The sequence below is a fragment of the Zingiber officinale genome, chromosome 10A (genome assembly GCF_018446385.1).
Source record: "Zingiber officinale cultivar Zhangliang chromosome 10A, Zo_v1.1, whole genome shotgun sequence".
Taxonomy (NCBI): Eukaryota; Viridiplantae; Streptophyta; class Magnoliopsida; order Zingiberales; family Zingiberaceae; genus Zingiber; species Zingiber officinale.
The window spans coordinates 94,120,589-94,144,039 of record NC_056004.1 but is presented as its reverse complement, the minus strand read 5'-3'; the positions used below and the strand labels follow the sequence as shown (position 1 = coordinate 94,144,039).

Below are 23,451 nucleotides of genomic sequence, written 5' to 3'. Positions count from 1 at the left end.
TTGGGCCTGATATCATTCCATATCAGACCCACGTTGGGCCTGATTTGAGTCCATATCAGGCCCAATGTGGGCTTTTTTGCCGATTCTTTGATTTTACTTGTTAACATCTATAAAATGGCAAAATAAATAATGGACACCATATTTGAACTCCTTGCAATTTTAGAAATCCATAGAAACTGAAATGGGTGCAATCGGAGCTCTCTAGGTCCATGTCGACCTAGAAAACTCCGATTGCACCCATTTCAGTTTCTATGAATTTCTAAAATTACAAGGAGTTAAAATATGGTGCCCATTATTATTTTTGGCACTCCTAGTGGTGGACCAGAGGTTTTGAAAATCCTAAATCTCTCTTTATTTCTTTTTATTTTTTTTATTTTTTTGTTATTACTAGGCATGATATCTCTCATATCAGACCCACATTGGGCCTGATATGAAGAGATATCAGGCCCAACGTGGGCATGATATCTCTTCATATCAGGCCTAAACAAAAAAAAAGGAAAAAAAGAAAGAAAGAGAGATTTAGGGTTTTTCAAAACCTCTAGTCTACCACTAGGAGTGCCAAAAATAATAATGGACATCATATTTGAACTCCTTGTAATTTTAGAAATTCATAAAAACTGAAATGGGTGCAATCGGAGCTTTCTAGATCGATTAGTGGGTTTCGGTCAAAACCCATTGATGGACCTAGAGAGTTCTGATTGCACCCATTTCAGTTTCTATGGATTTTTAAAATTGCAAGGAGTTCAAATATGATGTCCATTATTTATTTTGGCTTTTTATATATGTTAACAAGCAAAAATCAAAGAATCGGCAAAAAAGCCCACATTGGGCCTGATATGGATCAAATCAGGCTCAACGTGGGCCTGATATGATTCCATATCAGGCCCAACGTGGACTTTTATGCCGATTCTTTGATTTTGCTTGTTAACATCTATAAAAAGTCAAAATAAATAATGGACACCATATTTGAACTCCTTATAATTTTAGAAATCCATAGAAACTGAAATGAGCCCAATCGGAGCTCTCTAGGTTCCTCCGATTGTACCCATTTCAGTTCCTGTGGATTTTTAAAATTGCAAGGAGTCCAAATATGGTGTCCATTATTTATTTTGGCTTCTTCAAATGTATTAAAATGTGATTAAAAATTGACTAATGTTATTCCTATATTCTGCCGACAGAGGAGAGAGAGAAGTGAGAAAAATATAATGAAGAAAAGAAAAACAGTAGAAAAAGTCAAATTATTAAGAGGGTAAAATAGGAAATACTTTTAAAAAAGTGCGTTCTTTGGTAAATACAAAAGTAGTGTATGCCTTTTGATAAATTCAGATTTTCACGTGCGCCCTTTGGTAAATTACCGTAATTTTTTTAACTATGAAATTGGAACTACTATAATTATATAATAATTATATAACAACTTAATTATAATAGCTATAAGAACAACTACAGATTTATAATTACTACACCACATTGATTTAGAAAAAAAAACAATAGGAAAAAATATAATAATAATAATAAATTGATATTTATAGCGGGGATAATTATATCATTTTATAGAAATGAGTCTTTTTTATATATATAATAATCAACCTAAAACCCTCGATATTCATTTAAAAGAAAACAAACATGTCACCCCCTTTATATTTTTTAAAGGTCATTAAATTTTTTTATTAAAAAATTTGATAATATCAATCGTCTAAATTAATATCAAATTATCAAATTCATTTAGCTAAAATTATTTAAAATAATTATATTTATTCCATCATGACTCATGAGAACCTACACACTATAGTTTAATTTAAAATAAAAGAACATACTTAAATAAATGTAAAAAAATCCCAAAATTCTTAATAATAATAATAATAATAATAATTTAAGTGTTCAAATTAATCTTGGAAGTAGACCATCTTCTAAATCTGAAAACACCTTAATAAGTTATAGATACTCAGAAACAAACCTCCAAAATATTCATTATATTTGGGACTCGAACAATATAAATCTTGCAATATTGACATTAGTATTGGGTGGTAATATGACTTCATCTAAGTGTTTCAGTCTAACATAAAAGAAGACCAAGCCAGATCTGGCGGGACGCGATCCAACCCTTAAGGGCCGAGTCGAGTCAGGCAAAGTACTTAACTTAATTATGGTTTCTCAAAGTACATCCATCTTTTAAATTCACAGTATAAATAACCTTCAAGCAAATTTAACCCAATTTCTCAAGGTGTCAATGGTTTGCTCTCTATATAATTGAGGGTTACTAATTCCATCTTGACCAGAACCTGCACTGCAGTTGCAATTCTTCAACTCTTCAACCGGAAAACTAGAATGATTTTTACACATTTATGTCGATAAAATCTTCATAAACAAAGAAAGGCAACTGCAGTTTGAGGAATTTCAAATAATGTAGTGTTAACAAAGTGAACCTACACATACCCTGATGATGCATGTGCTGTGATGGTCTGGAATATGGAATTAGGGCAGAAATAACACAACCAGGAGTCCAAAATCCAGTATCGATTCCATTGCACACAAAATTTCAGAGTGATGTATGGTGCTTAGCAAATCTTTGCCACAGCAATTCAATGTGAGTTGGGAAAGTCTTCATTCCCGCCATTGAATTAATAATTGACAAGTCAAGAGTGCTTACTCGGACAGAACTAATCGCGTTGGTACACTAAGTCTGCCAGATCTTGAGCTTCTCAGCTAAGATTGAGAAGGTAAGCTTGGTAAGCTGGATTTTTCTACTTTGCATTTCCTCTACCAGGTTTTTAGCTGTTTCAATATCTCCTCGGTTGCAATATCCAGAGAGTAGAGCATTATATGCAAAAGCATCAAGTGCAAGCCCATTTCCAAACATCTCGTCTATTAGTTTACGAGCATCTTCGAGATAATCCATCTTGCAATGCCAATTGATCAACACAGTGTAGCAGACAGTATCAGGCTGGACTTCCATAGCCTTCATACTATTCGCCAATTTACAAAATATTTCCCAGGCTCTGGTTTTCAGTTTCTCCTTATTGTGGCCTAACCTTGCTTTGTGCAAATTTTCCTTCAAATGGCAATCCAAGATTGCTGTGTATGCGATAACATCCAGTTTAATATCACTCTCTATCATTTGACAGAACAACTCATGGGCCTCTTGAAAGTGATTGGTCTTGCAGTATCCACTTATCATGGATGTATACAAAATAACATCGGGTGAAAAGCCTCGGTTTACATAATCATCAAACAAAAGCCGAGCATTGCATATATCTCCCACCTGACAATAAGCTGCAATTAGATTATTATAACAAACTTCATTAGGCACAATTTGCCTCTCTTGGATCAACTTGAAGACAGAGGAAGCTCTTTCAATGTCCCCTTGCCGACACAGTTGGTTTATAAGCCTTGAGCGAGCAATATCATCAACAATGGAGCCTTGCTTCTGAAGTCTAACAAAAAGCCCAAAAGCTTTTATTGTGCAACCAGATTCCAGATACCCACAAATCATTGCGCTAAAAATAATAGTGCACTGTGAAATTTTCTTTTGTTCCAATATCTCAAAAAGCATTTCTGCCTCCTTCAGCTTCCCAGCTCTGCATAGACCATCAATAGCCACACTATAGGTGAGAGCATTAGGTTCGAAGCCTCTATTCAACATATAATCTAAAAGTTTAAATGCCTCATTGACAAATCCATTCCTACAAAATCCACCAGCAAGCGCATTGTAAGTTAAAAGATCAGGCTCAACATCACTCTTCACCATGTCAGCAAATACCTTCTGGGCATTATACATTTCTCCCTTGCGACAATAGCCATTTAATAAATTTGTATAGTGGATCTTGTCAGGAATGAAGCCCTTATTCTTCATTTCTTGGAACGTCTCTGCTGCATCCATCATTCTCCCCAGTCTGCATTGAGCAATTAAAACTATATCATAAAGAACTGCATCCACATAAAGCTCAGAGGTCTTCACCTTCTCGAAGAACGCCAATGCTTCAGAATCCATACCCAACTTGCTGTAGCAAAGAACGATGAAGCCTGCAATGCTGGCATCTGGTCTGAGGCCCTTATTATACATTTCATCATAAAAATTCAGAGCTCTTATTAGATTCCCTGTTTCACAGTAATACTGAATAAGAAATTTGTAACTGTACACATCTGGGTGCACACCTCTTCCTATCATCTTCTTCAAAAGATCTTCAGCTTCATGTAATCTTCTATCTTTAGACAAGCAACCAATCACCCTGTTATAGCTTAAAACATCCACATCTACACCATTTCTTGAGGTTTCTTCAAGAATAGCATAACCAGCCTCATATCTTCCACAGGTGCACAAGCCCTTGATAATAGCCGAGTAAACTTGGGGAGAAGGCTTTAATCCAGATTCCTCCATTTCACGGAGTATTTGAAGTGTTTCATCAATCTTCCCTCCCTGAGACAAAGCCTTGATCACCACCAAAAATACACTAGAATCCAAACTAATCCCTAACTCCCTCAAGCGGTTGTAAACTTCCATCATCAACACCAAGTTACCATCTTCAGCAATAGACTTGATCAATATCGAGCGGCACCATGGGGATGAAGCAAAACCTAGTGAAATCAGCTGGAAGAACACATCCACGGCTTCTACAGTTGTCCCATAAGAGGTGTAGGATATTACCATCGAATCAAGTGCACAATTTAACGAGGGCGAATCGTTTAATGTCGGCGCAAGGGCATCCAATAATGCCAACACCTCGACAGCATTGTCCCTACCTGAAGATATCAATTTCCCAAATACAGTCACCAACTGCTCGTATCGGCAAGAGTTCGCTAAGATTCTTACAATAGCCGAGTAGGTCGAGCGGTCGTGGTGAAATCCGAGAGCCTCGATACGATTGAAGTAAGCAAGAGCTCTGTCAGGTTTCCGCTCCAGAGATCGCAGCCTTCGCAAGACGAGATGAGATGCCAACCCGGAGGAGCTCCGGTCAGAGTAATTACAAGCAGGACGGGCGTCGTTCTCTACAATAGGAAACGAGCCATCAATTTCAACAGCCGCGGCGGTGGCGGCTGCGGCGGCGGAGGAGGAGGAGGAGGAGCAGAAGGCAGGGGCGAGAGACAGGACGTTAGGGCATCGAAGGAATGATCCAAATCGGGGCAAATGGCGCATCAAGAGGATCAAAGACTCCGCCTTGGCGACGGAGGAATCATCAGAGTGGCAGTTCGGGGATCGAATTCCGGAGGGAGAGGAACGCTAGGGTTCTATGGGTTTTAGCTGCGCCGTGTCCCGCGTGGCAAATTCGGGGACCGTCTTATATATTGCACATCCGTGAGGACAGTCAATAACCTAAATATTATATTCTAAATTTAAAAAATTCGACAATTTATTAGAAGGGCACCTAACTTTTTAAAATAAATCTATCCCACTTTGGTAATTATCAAAGATGTACTAATATATCTAATCTTTCTATTTTACCTCTCTTAACAACTATGTCATGCAACCTCTCTCTCCCTCTATCTCTGCTCATGTAAAATAATCAAATCTCTTTCTGATTTTCTCTCACCTATTTCATTCTATTTAATATAAATTAAATTTTTTAAAATCTTCGGACAATCACTAGTAAAGTTAAAAATAACAATGGAGAATATATTTAGACTCCTTATAATTTTAAAAATTCACAGGACTTGAAATAATTATAATTTTAGGTCGACCAAAACTCATTGATTAATCTAGAAATCTCTTATTACAATAATTTTAGATATTGTAAATTTCTAAAATTGAAAGAAGTTCAAATATGATCTTCATTACTATTTTTGACTTTCCTAAAGATGGTCCAAAGGTTTTGAAAAAAAATAAATTCTCTTTTTTTTCTTAGACTTGTTATGAGAGATCAAAACCACGTTAGGCTTGATATCTCCCCATATCAGACCCACGTTAAGCTTGATATGGAGAGATATCAACAAAAAGGAAAGAAAAAAAATATTGTTTTTATAAAAACTCTGGACCACCCTTAGAAAAGTCGAAAATAGTAATGAAGAACATATTTAGACTCCTTACAATTTTAGAAATCTACAGAACAAAAAATGATTGCAATCTGAGGCTTCTAGGTCGATCAGTGAATTTTGATCCAAATATACTCTCCATTGTTATTTTTCACTTTCCTAGGGGTGGTCCAACGGTTTTGAAAAAAAAACATTATTTTTTTCTTGTGCCTCTTATGTGAGATCAGACTCACATTAGGTCTGATATTTCCCCATATCAGGTCCAACAACAGAAAAAAAATGAGAGAGATTTTGTTTTTTCAAAATCTTTGGTTCACCACTAGGAAAGTCGAAAACAACAATGGGGAACATATTTGGACTCCTTGCAATTTTATAAATCCATAGGACATGAAATAGTTGTAATATGAAGTCTTTAGATCGATCAGTAGATTTCGACCGTCCAACGTGGGCCTAATCTCCCATAACAGATTTGAGAAAAAAATTAAAAAAAAAAAGAAGAAAAAGATAATTTACTTTTTTCATAACTTTTGAACTATAACTATGAATGCCGAAAATAGTAATGGACAATATATTTGGACTCCTTGTAATTTTAGAAATCCACAAGTCCTATGGATTTCGGTCGAAACTCACTGATTGACTTAGAGACCTCATATTACAACCATTTTTAGGTTCTGTGGATTTTTAAAATGATAAAGAGTTCAAATATGTTGTCTATTACTATTTTGGATATTCCTAGTTATGATTCAAAGATTTTGAAAAAGTTAAATTCTCCTTTTTATTTTTTTAAATTTTTTTTATTTTTTTCAAACTTATTATGAGATATCATACCCACGTTAGACCTAATATCTCACCATATTAGGCCCAATGTGGACCTGATATTTTTTTATATCAGGCTCATATTGGATCTAATATGGGGAGATATCAGGTCCATTAGAAAGGGAAAAAATAGAGAATATTTTTTAACCAACATAGCTATATATCTGGTAGGATGAAGTATGATGAATGCTGCCCAAAGCAAACTGAGAATATTGCCTGAGGCTCCTTGACACCTTCACTGGCTAATATTTTTGAACCTTAAAAGAGGATTAAGAACTGATAAGCTGAACATGAAAAACCAAAGAAGGGAGATAATAGCATTGATATCACATCACATTAGGAAAGCTTCTATCAAATAATTAACTGGTCTTTTCCTTTAGACAATCGCATCAGTTTTTTTCTCTTTTCTGATATCATAGTGTTAAAAAGTCCACATTTGATCTATATAATTATGTGCACCCTCTATTAAATCCACTAAGTCGGCACTTTTGTAAAAAAACAAAAACAAAAACAAAAGTAGCTAGTACACAAAACTCGTTTTTTACAAGAAGTTGTTTATAAGATTCAAACACCTTTAAATCACAAGATAATAATTTTATCATTACATTAAGACTCCTCTTCACACGAGTAGCAAACAGATAATTGTCCTCCTCTATCTTCACACCAAATTCTAACTTAAATTTAAAGGGAACAGATCAAATTGGATATTTCAATTACACTCTTAAGCTTGCATTAAATATATTTGCATTCAATTTATTTTCTTGAACATGATAACCAACTTGGCTTAAGCCGAACAAGAAGGACATGTCATGTGAAATGCTAATAAAGAATTTCATTAGTATGAATTTTCTACGTTTTACTGAAGACAAATGGATATGCAGATGATAAAAGTTAATTACAAAATATGATACAGGTTTTGCTCTTGAAGAAAATTTTCAAGGACAAATTGGGAGAAGTAACTAAATTTAAATTTACACGATCCAACAAAAATATAGGGTCTCAATATAGGTCAGCACCTAAAAATATTGTTCTTGCCTAAGAACAAATTTCGTCAGGTGACAAAAAGCATAGGCACGGAGTTTACTGAAGCGGATGAATTCAAACAAAAAGCATAAAGTTTGATAGCATCCCTCTTTCTATTAAGCCAGATATCTCTCCATATCAGATCCAACGTGAGTCTAATATAGGGAGATATTAGGTACAATGTGGGCCTGATTTCTCATAGCATATTTGAGGAAAAAAAAAAAATTATTTTTTTTCAAAATCTTTGAACCACCATTAAGAATGTCGAAAATAGTAATAGAAAATATATTTAGACTCCTTACATTTAGGAATTCATATAATCTAAAATAGTTGCAATCTGAATTTGATATGAATGTAAAGAAGAATGCCAAATATTCTCTTTCTCTTGAAATTGTCATGCTATGGCTTCATTAATCACAACATTCTCAGCTTACTTTGGGGCAGCGTTCATTATGCTTCATCCTACCAAGAATGTAGCTATGCTGGCTAAAATTTTTTTTCTATTTTTTTTCCTTTTCTATTAGGCCTGATATCTCCTCATATCATGTCCAACATGTTGGTGCAACATCCCTCAGGTCAAGATTGACCTGGTTGACCAAGCTGAGTCTTGGTTTGGGTTTAGATGTTTGACAATAAGATATTGATTGAAGAAGAGTCAAGTAGGTCAAGGATGACCGGATACTTGACTGGGAAGTCCTAACTGGGATGTTAGGCAGGAGGAAAATCCTGGTGAGTGAAGCCAGGTGAAAGACCTAGTGAGTGAAGCTAGGCAATTGGGAAGTCCTAGTGAGTGAAGCTAGGCAGGAGAAAAATCATGGTGAGTGAAGCCAGGTGAAAGACCTAGTGAGTGAATCTACGCAATTGGGAAAGTCCTGGTGAGTGAAGCCAGGCAAGAGAAATCCAGATGGGTCAAGGTTGACCAGACATCTGGTGAGAGTCCAAGTAGGTCAAAGGGATTGACCGGATACTTGGCACGAGGAAGAAAAGTCCAAGTAGGTCTTAGGGAGTGACCGGATACTTGACAAGAAGAGAAAAGTCCAAGTGGGTCAAAGGGATTGACCAGACACTTGGTGAGAGAGTCCTAGTTGGCCAAGGGTGACCGGATGCTAGGTCTTATGTACCAACAAGTCATGGTTGACTAGATGTTGGTTTAGGGGGCTTTGGGCTTGGTTTTGGGCAAAAACCAAGGTTTGGATTGATCCGTGGATTGATCCAGCAGGTTTGGATTGATCCGTGGATTGATCCAGCAGGTTTGGATCGATCAGTGGATCGATCCAGAAGATCTGGATCGATCCGTGGATCGATCCAGAAGATCTGGATCGATCCGTGGATCGATCCGGTGAGTCCCCACGAACAGAACCTCTCTGGATCGATCCGTGGATCGATCCAGAGGTCCCAATCGATCAGTGGATCGATTGGGACGCTGCTGCTTCGCGCGATAAGTGCTGGATCGATCCGTGGATCGATCCAGAAGTTTTTCCAGAGTACAGAGGCACTCTGGATCGATCCGTGGATCGATCCAAAGCCTCCCCAATCGATTGGGAGCAATCCAATTGATTGGGATTCGACCGTTGGCGTCGTTTATAGCTGTTGGCGTGCGATTTCTTCAGCAGAACTTCACCGATTCATTCCAGATTCAACACAGCTCCTCCCCAGCACTCTCTAAGCTCCTCACTGCCAGTTCTTGAAGGTTCTTGGAGGTTCATCCAAGTCAAGAGGCGAGTTGCAACGAGAAGAAGAAGAAGCTAGGGTTTTTACTGCATTTCTTGTAAGCTTTTGCTTATTCTTTACTACCCTTTCTTCTTCTTGTACTGAGAGTCTTGTAGGGCTTCTCCGCCCTCGGTAGTTACCGAAAAGGAGTGTTTTCATAGTGGAGGGTGCGTGCGTGGTGTGGATCCTTGGATTAGTCATCTCCATTGGAGGTGGATACCAAGTAAACTCCTAGTGTTAGCGTGTTTGTGTTTGTTTATGTATTTTCCGCTGCGCATTCTTGAAGAAACAAGCAACACCGAGCAACGAGCACGCGACAAGCTATTCACCCCCCCCCCCTCTAGCTACTTTTGGTCCCAACAAGTGGTATCAGAGCGAGGCCGCTCTTCACCGGAATCATCGCCGGAAGGGTCAAGCATATCAAGAAAAGCTAGAGGGTGAAGAAGTTGGAGCAAATTCTTCAAGTTCAAGACTTTATCAAGCTCAACTTCAAGATGCAATTCCAAGATGGGCTTGGATTTGACACAAGGGTGGCTCCACCATACACTTCTACGAGTTTTGATTCTTGGAAATCAAGAATCGAAAATTTTCTTATGATGGAGATAGAGCAATGGTTTGCTCTAATGGAAGGCTTCAAGGCTCCAAGAAATTCAAAGGGCAAAGTTCTAAAGAAAAGCAAATGGAGCCCGGAGCAAGTCCAAAGGTGCGAGGCAAATGACAAAGTGACCAAGCTTTTGGTCAATTTATTGCCAAGCACCATCCTTTGCAAAATTGGAGAGTTTGAAGATGCAAAGGAGCTATGGAGCAAATTGGCCAAGCTTCATGAAGAGATCCCCTCCACTGTACAAGATCATGAAGAATCCAGAGAGGGTGACTCTTTGGAGCAAGACCAAGAGGAGGACTCCGAGGTTGAGAGATGCTCAACCTCCGAAGAAGAGGAAATCCAAGAAGCTTCATCCTCAAGGGAATGCAACGAAGGGAACAAGGAGGGAGCATACTCCTTGTTTCATGTTCAAGATGATGAAGCCTCCACCTCTAGGATTGAGGGGGAGCAATCCTTGGTGACGCCGGATCAAGAAGAAGGAGAAGCTTCTACATCCGGGTCAAGTGAAGAAGAAGAAGATGGTGCCACCTCCGAAATTCAAGAAATAGCAAATGGAGGAGCAAGTGCCATCCCTACACAAGAAGGTATAAATGTTTCAATTAAAAATAAAAATCATATAATATGTTTTGAGTGTAGGGAAAGTGGGCACTACAAGAGCAAGTGTCCCAACTTGGCCAAGAAGAAGGGTCAAGTGACAAAAGGGCAAGGAGAAACCCAAGAGACCATTCCCGAATAAAGAAGAGCAAGGAGCATATCATATGCTTCTCTTGCAATCAAAAGGGCATTACCGAGTCAATGCCTCAAGGGGAAGAAGATGGTCAAGGCTCAAGGAGGCATTAGTCAAGGGGAGCCCAAGGTAAAGAAGAAGGTAACATTTATTGAGCCTACTCCTTTACATTATGGTAAAAAGCATGATAGTTCTAATTTTATCATTTTAATGCGATTTACCATAAGAATAGGAAGCATGAGGGCTTTAAGGAAAAGCATGTGGCCCTACATGCCAAAACTACTACACCTAAGGCTAGGAATGTAGGTAAAGTCTAGGCAAGAACTCTAAGAATTGTAGCTACAAGCCTAGAAACAAAAATGCTCATGGACTTAATGGAAAACCAAAAACTAAGGACTTAGTGATGGAAAATCAAGTCTTGAGGTCAAGACTTGATAAAATGGAAAAGACCCTAAGAAGGATGGAAAATATCTTATTAGGCCAAAATGAGCATAGCCTAGGTCTAGGAGCACAAAGGTCATCCAATGGTCATAGAGGTTTGGGATACAAACCCAAAGCTAAAAGGATGTGCCTAGTTATCATAGGGTTCCATATAGCTATGGAACAAACCCTAAGTCTAGAGGTCAAGTCCAAGATACAAGGGAAGATATCCCTAGAAGTATCTTTGCAACCAAAGTGACTAAGACTTCTAAGAAGTCTAAGAAAGTCACTAACAAGGTCACAAGAGAGGCTATCCCTAGAGTTGACCTAGAAAATGTGACCAAGGCTTCTAAGAAGCTCAACAAGGTTACTAGGAAGGTATCTAGGGAAGTTATCCCTAGTGAGTACCTAGAGCATCCAAGGAGCACCAATAGGTGTTGGGTTCCTAGGAGCATCTTCTCTACCCCATAGATGGGTTAGAGAGTGTCAACTCTGATTAGAAGGGTAGTTAACCCAACTTTGAGGAAATTGACACTCAAGGAGCATTTTCAAGGTTTTTGTTAACCTTTGAAAATGAAATGGAATTATTATTTACTCCTTGAAAGAGTAAAATGTGCCTAATGGTAGAAAATTGATTTTATCTTAAAAAGGCATAAATTGGGAAAACCTAGAGAAATCCCAAGTTGGGATTTTGGTATTCTCTTATAAATTTTAAGGCACTCCGGGCCTTGATTTATGTGATTACTCTTGAGGAAAAATGGAATATGCCAACATTTGAGGATAAGCTTAATTTCAATTTGCATAAATTAATCAAGAGAATTAGAAATGCCCATTTAGGTTTTGGCACTCTCTTGAAGCACTTTGGGCAATCTAGGGTTTAAGTTTTAGGATTAGCTAAGATTAACGATACTTAGATAGGTAATCTAGGTATATTTTATTTATGCTAAACCTTGCCATGATTGTTTGCTCATAATATGCCATGACATCATATTTTATCTTATTTGTATTTTGCATTCATGACTTATCATGAAAAATACAAAAATATCATGTCATGCCATACATACATCATGTAGTTATAGGAATCTTTCTTTTGAAAACTATTTTATTTTGATGTATGCCATAACATTATCATGCATTATGTTTATTTCCTTAAAAATTAAGGACATATGGCATTAGAATAAACAAGTGACATTTGTTTAACAAGTAAATCAACAAGTAACATCCTTTGTGGATGTCTACCTCTCAAAATGCCTAGATAGATATGCATGATCCCTAGAATAGGGCAAAACCAAAATCTTACATCTCACAAAGACCTATAAGATGACTTGTATGTGTTTCAGTGCACATTAGATACAAGTGAGATGTTAGGGTGATGAACAAAACTCAAGATGTTGATTTAGTGCATTCTTTTGAGTTTTAAGTTCATCAAAACACATAGTTATGTGTTTTCCCATCATTGGGAAAGCTAATGTACAAGTCATGTGCATTATGCCCAAGGAACATGATGGGATATTGGTTTTGAAAATGTTTTAAAAATGTTTTTGGAAAACTTTGGTGAAGGCTATCTTTTGATAGTAATCACCATTGAATAGTTAGACACAAACTTGAAGAAAACGCTAAAGTTTTTGTAAGTTTTCAAGTTTTTGTCAATCTTTGAAAATATAAAGTATTTTCATAGAAAGCTATTTTTCCATGATTAAGTATGCCCTAAATAATGTCTACACGAAATTTCATGATTTTTGGATTTTTGTAGAATTTTCTAGGGGTTTCTGAAGTTGACTGAAATGGAATTTCAACAACTATCAGAACTCCGATCGATCCATGGATCGATTGGAGTTCCTGAATCGATCCGTGGATCGATTCAGAAGGTAAATCTCACGAGCAGAAGCTCGCTGGATCGATCAGTGGATCGATCCACACATACTGAATCGATCAGTGGATCGATTCGGTTGGTTCAATCGATTGGATCCCAACTCCAATCGATCCAAGTTGCTGATTTTGGCTGGGAAGGCCTGACTTCAGCATCTTTGAACCATGGTTAGTCTATGTAACCATTCCAAACCCTTAAAATACATTTGTATACATAAAAAGGGTGTTTTCGTGTTGAAAACAAGGATGGAATGGTTAAGGAAGACTTCATTGAAGTTTAGGTTGAGGTTTGTTTCAAATTTTAAACATTTGAACCTCAAAACTTCTAAATATGGGTTTCCTAAAGGTTTAGGGATTCCAAGTCATTGTTGGTGCAATGACAGAAGTTACCACCATGTCTTTAGGGGGAGGGACTCTTTAAAGGCATGAAAATTATTTTTCATGAACCTTGGAAGGTGGTTAACCTTCTTTAAAGAAAATGCTCATGGACGAGCTTTTGAACTTGAAATGGGGAGTGGATATCCTCATTATTTCAAGTGGGAACTCAAGATGTTAGAAAATGCTCAAGGTTGGGTATTTGTCTATATTGAGGAAGAAGTTAAGGATAAATGAAGGGTATGGGACCTTCATTATCATGTTGGTTCAACGAGTGAAGTTGTAACCAATGATGAGCAACTCTTCAGGGGGAGAGTTTTCAACAAATGGATTTGTTGAAGTGTGCCCAAAGAGGGGGCATAGGTTGATGTGTGCCAATAGGGGGAGAATGAAAGGACGTGTGAAAGGGAGTAAGTTAGGCTTTCATTATCTAAGAGGGAGTTTTCCCTCTTAGGGGGAGAATGAAAAGCTTAACTTATGCTTTCATTACCTAGTGGCATGAAGAATGAGGCTATGGGATTAGCCTAACTTACATGTGGCATTGTAAGTGTTATTGTGGTATTGTCAAACATCAAAAAGGGGGAGATTGTTGGTGCAATATCCCTCAGGTCAAGATTGACCTGGTTGACCAAGCTGAGTCTTGGTTTGGGTTTAGATGTTTGACAATAAGATATTGATTGAAGAAGAGTCAAGTAGGTCAAGGATGACCGGATACTTGACTGGGAAGTCCTAACTGGGATGTTAGGCAGGAGGAAAATCCTGGTGAGTGAAGCCAGGTGAAAGACCTAGTGAGTGAAGCTAGGCAATTGGGAAGTCCTAGTGAGTGAAGCTAGGCAGGAGAAAAATCCTGGTGAGTGAAGCCAGGTGAAAGACCTAGTGAGTGAATCTAGGCAATTGGGAAAGTCCTGGTGAGTGAAGCCAGGCAAGAGAAATCCAGATGGGTCAAGGTTGACCAGACATCTGGTGAGAGTCCAAGTAGGTCAAAGGGATTGACCGGATACTTGGCACGAGGAAGAAAAGTCCAAGTAGGTCTTAGGGAGTGACCGGATACTTGACAAGAAGAGAAAAGTCCAAGTGGGTCAAAGGGATTGACCAGACACTTGGTGAGAGAGTCCTAGCTGGCCAAGGGTGACCGGATGCTAGGTCTTATGTACCAACAAGTCATGCTTGACTAGATGTTGGTTTAGGGGGCTTTGTGCTTGGTTTTGGGCAAAAACCAAGGTTTGGATTGATCCGTGGATTGATCCAGCAGGTTTGGATTGATCCGTGGATTGATCCAGCAGGTTTGGATTGATCCGTGGATTGATCCAGCAGGTTTGGATCGATCCGTGGATCGATCCAGAAGATCTGGATCGATCCGTGGATCGATCCGGTGAGTCCCCACGAACAGAACCTCTCTGGATCGATCCGTGGATCGATCCAGAGGTCCCAATCGATCAGTGGATCGATTGGGACGCTGCTGCTTCGCGCGATAAGTGCTGGATCGATCCGTGGATCGATCCAGAAGTTTTTCCAGAGCACAGAGGCACTCTGGATCGATCCGTGGATCGATCCAAAGCCTCCCCAATCGATTGGGAGCAATCCAATCGATTGGGATTCGACCGTTGGCGTCGTTTATAGCTGTTGGCGTGCGATTTCTTCAGCAGAACTTCACCGATTCATTCCAGATTCAACACAGCTCCTCCCCAGCACTCTCTAAGCTCCTCACCGCCAGTTCTTGAAGGTTCTTGGAGGTTCATCCAAGTCAAGAGGCGAGTTGCAACGAGAAGAAGAAGAAGCTAGGGTTTTTACTGCATTTCTTGTAAGCTTTTGCTTATTCTTTACTACCCTTTCTTCTTCTTGTACTGAGAGTCTTGTAGGGCTTCTCCGCCCTCGGTAGTTACCGAAAAGGAGTGTTTTCATAGTGGAGGGTGCGTGCGTGGTGTGGATCCTTGGATTAGTCATCTCCATTGGAGGTGGATACCAAGTAAACTCCTAGTGTTAGCGTGTTTGTGTTTGTTTATGTATTTTCCGCTGCGCATTCTTGAAGAAACAAGCAACACCGAGCAACGAGCACGCGACGAGCTATTCACCCCCCCCTCTAGCTACTTTTGGTCCCAACACAACATGGACCTGATCTCCCCTAGCATGTTTGAGAAAAAAAAAATAGAAAAAAGAGAGTTTATTTTTAAAATTTTTGAACCAGCGCTAGGAAAGTCAAAAATAATAATGGAGAGTATATTTGGACTTTTTGTAATTTTAAAAATCTACAGGATCTGAAATGTTATAATCTGAGGTCTCTAGGTTGATCAGTAGATTTCGACCAAAATTCACTAATCAACCTATAGATCTCAAATTATAACCATTTCAGATCAAGTGGATTTCTAAAATTATAAGGAGTCTAAATATATTCTCTATTACTATTTTCGACATTCGTAGTGGTAAACCAAAGATTTTGAAAAAACAAAATCTCTCTCTCTTTTTTTTTTCCCGTTGTTAGGTCGGATATCTCCCCAAATCAAGCCAAATTTGAGCCTAATATGGAGAGATATCAGACTCAATGTGAGTCTGATCTCCCATAAGAGGCATAAGAAAAAAATAACAAAGGAGAAAAAAAAGAATTTATTTTTTTTCAAAATCTCTGGATCACCACTAGTAAAGTCGAAAATAACAATAGAGAGTGTATTTAAACTCCTTACGATTTTAGAAATCCACATAACCTGAAATAGTAGCAATTTGAGGTCTCAAGGTCAATCAGTGGATTTTGGTCAAAATCCACTGATCGACCTAGAGACTTACAATTATTTGAGGTCCTGTAGATTTCTAAAATTACAGGGAGTCTAAATATACTCTTCATACTATTTTTGACTTTCCTAAGGGTGGTCGAGAGATTTTGAAAAAAATATTTTTTTTCTTTTTTCTTTCCTTTTTGTTGGGCCTGATATCTCCTCATATTAGGCCTAATGTGGGCCTGATATGGTGAGATATCAGACCCAACATGGGTTTGCTCTCTCATAACAAGTCTGAGGAAAAAAAGAATTTTATTTTCAAAACCTCTGGACCACCTCTAGGAAAGTTAAAAATAGAAATGGAGAGCATATTTGGGCTCCTTGTAATTTTAGAAATCTACAGGACATATAATGGTTACAATATGAGGTTTCTAGGTCAATCAGTAGCTTTTAGTCTTATAGATTTCTAAAATTACAAGAAGTCCAAATATACTCTTCATTGTTATTTTCGACTTTACTAGTAATGGTCTAGATGTTTTTAAAAAATTTATTTCATATTGAATAAAATAAAATTGAAGGGGGGGGGGTGTAAAATAGGAAGATTAAATATATTAATGCACCCTTTGGTAATTACCAAAGTGTGATATACTTTTGGTCAATTCAAAAAGTTAGGTGCTCCTTTTGGTAAATTATCGTAAAAAATTAACACTAAATTCTCACTGATATATATAAATATATGTTAAGTCGCACACCTTATGATGAACAGCTCATGAGCATCACACGGGGCGTCATTTAGGATAACGAAAATGAATTCCTGATTTCGAGCACCTGAATTCATTCCAGTAGCATTTATTTCTTTAGTTATATGGTAAGCCAATTAAATTTTGGCTTTAGAAATTATGGGTTAGGTTATAGTATTCAAGCTAAAAATAATAATTTTTTTTAAAAAAAAAAGTACTCACGGGGTATATATTTAGGGTGCCTAATAGTATTTTTGTTTTATTTATTTATTTTTTTAGCTTTGGGATTATGCCAATTAGATTTTACCTTTAGAGTTTAGAAGTTGGGTTATAGTGTTCAAGTTAAAAAAAAAAATTAAAACTATAAAATTTTAGGTGCTCACGGGTATAGTATATTATTTAGGGTTTAGGATAGAGAAAATGTTGATTTTTTTTAAAAAAAATGAATGGAAGTGCTTGGATCAAATTTAAGTGCCTCAATCATTGTGACGCAGACGATCACGCAAAGCACCATCCATATCTTATATATATATATATATATATATATATATATATAGGCAACAAACCAGTACTAAGTGGTACTAATTTGTACAAACCAACACCTAACTGTGGTGCTGATTTCTAAAAATCAACATCAAGGTGGAGCTAATTTTTAAAGACTAACATGTTGGTACTGGCTTCAATGTTGGTATTGGCTCCAATGTTGGTATTGGCTCCAATGTTGGTGTGTGTCTTTAAAGACCAACACCAACGTGTAGAAACCAACTCTAATGTTGGAGCTGGTCTTTAAAGACCATCTCTAACATGCTGGTGCTAGTTTTTAAAGGCCAGAACCAATGTGTGGATGTTGATCTTTAAAGACTAGCAAGTTGGAGTTGATCTTTAAAGACCAACTCCACCTTAGTGCTGGTTTTTAAAGATCGACACCACAGTTGTTGTGATTGTACATGAAATTAATCGAGAGAGAATTTGTTGCATGCATGCAAATGAGACTTGAGGGGGATTAAAAAAAATTGATCAAAGTCGCATCAGGTGACCACGTTAGATGTCGCCCACCGTCACTCACGTAAGGGTGTGAAGGGTATAGCTTGCACACCGTTATGTGAGCGACTGTGGGTGACATTCGACGTGGACGATCTGATGTAGCTGAAATTATTTTTTTTTAATCTCTCTCTCATCTACATGCAACTCTCTTCTTTCTCCTGCATGCAAGGTGGTGCTGATTTTTATAAACTAACACCAATGTGGTGCTGGTCTTTAAAGACTAGCATCAATGTTAGAACTGGTTTCAAGAAACCAACTCCAACATTGGAGCTACTTTATTGGAATCAGCACCAACGTGCTGGTGCTGGACTTTAAAGACAAGCACCAACGTGTTGGTGTTGATTTGTAGAAACCAGCTCCATCTTGGTATTGGTTTCTATAAACCACACTACCTTGAATGGTGTTGATTTGTTGGTGCCAGCACCAACACATTAGAGCTGGTCTTTAAAGACCAGCTCCACCTTGGTGCTGGATTATAGAAATCAACTCCACCTTGGTGCTGGTTTGTAGAAACCAACACCAAAGTGGTGTTGATATTTAAAGACCAATTCCAATGCGCTGGTCTTTAAATACCAACACCAGCATATTGGTGTTGGACAAGCACCAATGTGCTAGTGATAGTGTGGTTCGTACAAACCAGCACCACCTACCCCAAGATGGATGATGCTGATTTGGTGGTGCCTGCCTGTTGGAGTTGGATTTTAAGGACCCAACTTCACCTTGATGTTGGTTTTTAAAGACCAATACCACTTTGGTGCTGATTTGTAAAAATAAGCACTACATTGCATGTAGGAGAGAGAAGATAATTACATGTAGATGAGAGAGAGATTAAAAAAAAAATTTAATTTTGGCCGCATCAAATCGCCCACGTCGAATATGCCCACTGTTAGAGTGTATACTGAAAGCCTAAGCTTTTGTAAACATTTATTTTGAATAAAGAATCACATTTGGTCAAATTATCTACATTTGTTTGTAGTTGTTCAATTAATTTATATTGTAAATAACATAGTTTGTGGTGTCACATACAGAAGATAATGTTATCAGTACCTTATAAATTATAAACAGTAGCTCACGACCAAGATGGAAAGGAACAAACCATTGGAAGGTCGTAGTGTAATTAGATATTAGTTTATCTTAACTATATAATTACACTAGTACACTTAGAGTGTATTGAGTAGGACCATTAGAGGTCGTTTCTTTTATACTGACTTTATAAAGGAACAAAGAACTCAGTTATTATGGAAGTGTGTGCTCTTAATCCTAATATAATAATAAACACATATATATTTGATATTTATTTCTTTAATTTATCAATGGGTGAGATTTAGTTTGATAAATCAATAAGCCTGATAAGTTGGGAAATGATATCACTTATAGTGTGTGTTGTTGATTATAGAAGGAAACTGTGTCCTAGTGATCTAGGTTGATAATGTCCCCAAGAGGAGCTCATAAGGATTGTCATGTTAAACTCTGCAGGTGGACCTAGTCCGACATGACGATAAGGTTGAGTGGTACTACTCTTGGACTAAGATATTAATTAAATGAGTTGTCAGTAACTCACTTAATTAGTGGACATTCGACATCTTAAACACAGGGAGACTAACACACTCATAATAAGAAGGAGCCCAAAAATGTAATTTGGGATTGGTGCGGTAGTTCAATAATAGTTCTCTAGTAGAATGAATTATTATTGATAAAATTAAATTGTGTGTTCGGGGCGAACACGGGATGCTTAATTTTATCGGGAGACTAAAACCAATTCCTCCTCTCGGTCCCTATCGTAACCTCTTAGTTATAGAGTACTATACCCACCTATACCCACCTTCATACCCATGTTGTAGGGGTCGGCCAAGCTAGCTTGAGAACCAAGCTAGGGCCGGCCAAGCCTTGGTCCATGGGTGGTCGACCCTAGCTTGAACCCTAGCTTAGGTGGCCGACCCTATTAAATTAGAAAAGAATTTTAATTTTAAAATTTTCTTAAGTGGAAGATATAAATTAAAAGAGAGATTAAAAATTAAAATATCTCTTTTATAAGTCTCTACAAAAGATTAAGAAAAGAGATTAAATCTCTTTCCTTATTTGTAGATTGGAAGGATATTTTATTTTTCTTCTTTGTAAATTATTCACATGTTGAAAAATTAAAATTATAGAAATTTCTTTTTATCAACCATGAAGGAATTTTAAAAGGAAATTTTATTTTTTTAAATTTCCGGAGACAAATAAGGAATTTTAATTGGTTGATTGAAAATTGCCTTGTTTGCTCTTCCATGAGGTGACCGGCCATGACATGAGTTATTAGGAAATTTTATTTATTTTTTCTTAATTAATTCATGTCAAGGAAAGTTAAGGAAATTTTATTGTAATTAAATTTCCTTATTTGCCAAAGCTAAGGAATATAAAAGAGGGGGTTTGGGTGCCTTCAAGGTGAACAACCTCTATTATTTTTCTCCCTCTTTTCTTCCTTGGTGTGGCCGGTTTTTCCCTTTCTCTTCTCTCCATCCTTGTGGCTGAAACTCTCTTCTATCTTGGAGATCAAGTGGTGGCCGGATCTTAGCTTGGAGAAGAAGGAGAGAAAGCTTGCATCCCTTGGAGCTTGGTTGGTGGAAAAAGATCTTCATCCTTTGGAAGTCTTGCTTGGCAGAAACTTGAAGGAAGAAGAAGAAGGTGCTAGGTGGTCCTCGTCTCGGAAGATCGTTGCCCACACAACGTCCGAAATTAGAAGAGGAATACGGTAGAAGATCTAGAGGTCATTATCTACTAAGAAAGGTATAACTAATATTGTTTTCCGCATCATGTTAGTTTAATCTTCATGTAAAAATACCAAATACAAGAGGCATGCGATTCTAGTATTTCGAATTAGTTTTCGATGTTGTGTTCTTTATTTTTCTTTTCCATGTGAATCGATTGTTCCTTTTGGTTAACCTAGAGTTATTTAAGGAAATTAAATATTAACTTTCCTTAAAAGACTTTGTCTAGGCGGTGGTGGTTGCTCCCATATTCAAGAAGGTCATGTGCCTCGTGCCAATTTTAGAAATTAATATTTAATGGAATTAATAACATAGATGGATTTGGATCAAACGTGTTAAGTTTCGCAGGAGATCCAAGTCTAAACCTAAAAGAACAAGTAAGTTAAACTTAGGGTCAAACATGTTAAGTTCCGCAGGTGATCCTAGTTTAATTTAAAAGAACACATGGTAGCTAGGAAAAGGTTCGGACCTTTGTACAAAAATTTTGTACAGTGGAACCGTTAGACTTTCCGAGTAGCAACCAACACCCACAACCGCTCACATATAGGTGTGTAGGATATATATATTGAGGGTTCAGGTGCCTGGACCTGTGAGGTCACCCAAGGATATGCAGAGTATCATATCTCTCTCTCTCTCTCTCTCCCTCTATATATATATATATATATATATATACACACACACACACACACACTCAAGTATCCCACCTGAATGCTCATCTGTGCGCTCAAGCGGTTTTCCATGAGTGTCGAGAACTAGCATCACTCAAGGTATCAAAACCCTATAGAAAAAAGTTGCACCCACTAGATTACATGAACTTGTGCTCTTCCTTTGTCCAACTCATCCCTTGGTCATTATTGCTTTAAGCACCCTCTTCTCCGCCGGTAATGGAGCCACTACAGATGCCAACTTCCCTCCGGCCTCCATGATCATCTCCTCCTTCTTTGTGCCCTCTTCTTTGTCGTCCAACAACGCCATCATCTCCTCTAACTCCGCTAGCTATAACCCGTCTCCATGTCAAGGATCACTTCTTCCATTGCCGCCGGAGAAGCAGGGCTATTGTTATTTGCACTCGAAAATCCTAGTTCCCCATCTGCAAAACAGTAATCAACCATGAAGAGGCCGGAGTCGATGAGGTCGAAATCGAAGACAAGGTCTAGGTAGTGATCTATGACCTGCTCGACACTCTTCATTAGAATGTCGATGGAGAGCCAATCGGCATTGTCGAGGTCGAGCACCACAATCATGTACTAGAACTCCTTGTTCTCCTTGAAGCTCCATGAAGACGACATTAATTTCCTCGAGATCAAATTCGTATCGAAGATTGAAATCCACAAAGTTCGCTGTAAGGACACCGGAGATAAGCAAGCTTTTGTGGATACATTTTCCATTAATTCCATGACAAGATTACCAAATGGATGAATAAATCAAGGTGATGTTTGGCTAGGGGTTTGGAGATGAGAGAATGGAATAATAAAAATATAAAGTGTTTAGTTAATGGTTTAGGAATAATAATGTTGGAATCATTCCTAAATAATCTAAAATGAACAAAACCCAATTAAAGAGGTTGTTTTAGAATTCATTCCCATCTCCAAACCCTTGTTTTCATCTCCTCCCTGGGCGACCTTAGACGTTGTTGTTGTCCCATCCCCAAACCCTCGTGTGACTTCAGTGGAGACCACCGGTGAGTGACTTTCTCTCCTCTCGTCTTCTCCCTCTCTTTGTTTATCTCTCCTCCCTCAGCCTCTCCTGCGTCATCTCCTATGCCTACGTTGTGTTGTCCGCTTGAAGTGGAACACAAAATCACAACGCCAACGAACAACAGTCCTTTCTGTTGGAATCCCAAGATTATTTTGATGTGATCAAATAAGTTAACTTAGGTTCTGTTGGTTTTTTATCTTTGTGTCTAAGTGTGCAGGAGCTTAGGAACACAGGAAGTTATGCAGAAGACGCGACTATCGAGAAGGATGGCATGAGAGAGAGCCGACAAGCTCGGTGCGTCTGAGGGACGAGGTGCCGCGGAAGAGTACACCGATGGATGAGAAGAATATACACGACATTCGAGGGACGAGAAGCCGGAGCGGAAGTCTGCTCGAGGAGAAGACCAAAATTAGGTTCGGGTGAGCCTTATTTCGGTTGGTCAAAATCACCTAAACGAGCGGAGCCAGAACGGAATACCCAGACCGAGGCAAGCAGTACCGGAGCAGAGGGCCCAGATCGAAAAAGTCAACGAGGTTGACTTTGAGGGTCCGAGCGCCCGGAGTCTGGGTGCCCGGAACCCAAACTTTATCACCATCGACGTGGATGTTGACCCTTGCATCGGGGATAGATTTCTATCTCATTCCAGGTGCTTGGAACGCTTTTAAGTGCCCTGACCAAGGTTATAAATACAGTCTTGGTCCAAAAGCTGAATAACAACAAGCAATTTGAGTTCCAACACTTGTGCGTTTCACTTTGTTAGTTTAGCTTCATTTTTTTGTGCTTTCACTGCTGTAAGAGGCTTCTCTGCCTGAAGGAGATACTTAGTGCGATTCATTTCCTTGGATTAACAACCTCCCCGATTGTAACCAAGTAAAATCTGCGAGCCTCGTCTTTTAGTTAATTTCTTTATTTTATTTTATGCAAGTGTTCTTTTAAAGTCCGAGAAGGGTTCATTTTTTGTATTTGTGCAGGGCTATTCAACCCCCCCCCCTTTAGTCAGTCAATG

General features: G+C 38.3%; 1 protein-coding gene across 2 annotated transcripts; it reads right to left on the bottom strand.

The window, feature by feature from the left end:
* Nucleotides 1–2,268: 2,268 nt before the first annotated feature.
* Nucleotides 2,269–5,244, bottom strand: LOC122027674 (pentatricopeptide repeat-containing protein At2g26790, mitochondrial-like). Of its 2 annotated transcripts, none has more exons than XM_042586667.1 (2): nt 2,434–5,244; nt 2,269–2,320 (listed from the first exon to the last, which is right to left on the bottom strand). In XM_042586667.1, the coding sequence occupies exon 1, from the start codon at nt 5,129–5,131 to the stop codon at nt 2,675–2,677; it is 2,457 nt and encodes an 818-aa protein (XP_042442601.1). In that variant the 5' UTR covers nt 5,132–5,244; the 3' UTR covers nt 2,269–2,320; nt 2,434–2,674. The 2 variants fall into 2 exon arrangements, with proteins under 2 accessions (XP_042442601.1, XP_042442602.1); XM_042586668.1 differs by having other exon boundaries at nt 2,269–4,737; nt 4,808–4,944.
* Nucleotides 5,245–23,451: the final 18,207 nt, after the last annotated feature.

Coding starts and splice junctions, on each gene's coding strand:
- LOC122027674 (XM_042586667.1), bottom strand. CDS start 5,131: ATGCGCCATTTGCCCCGATTTGGATCATTCCTTCGATGCCCTAACGTC.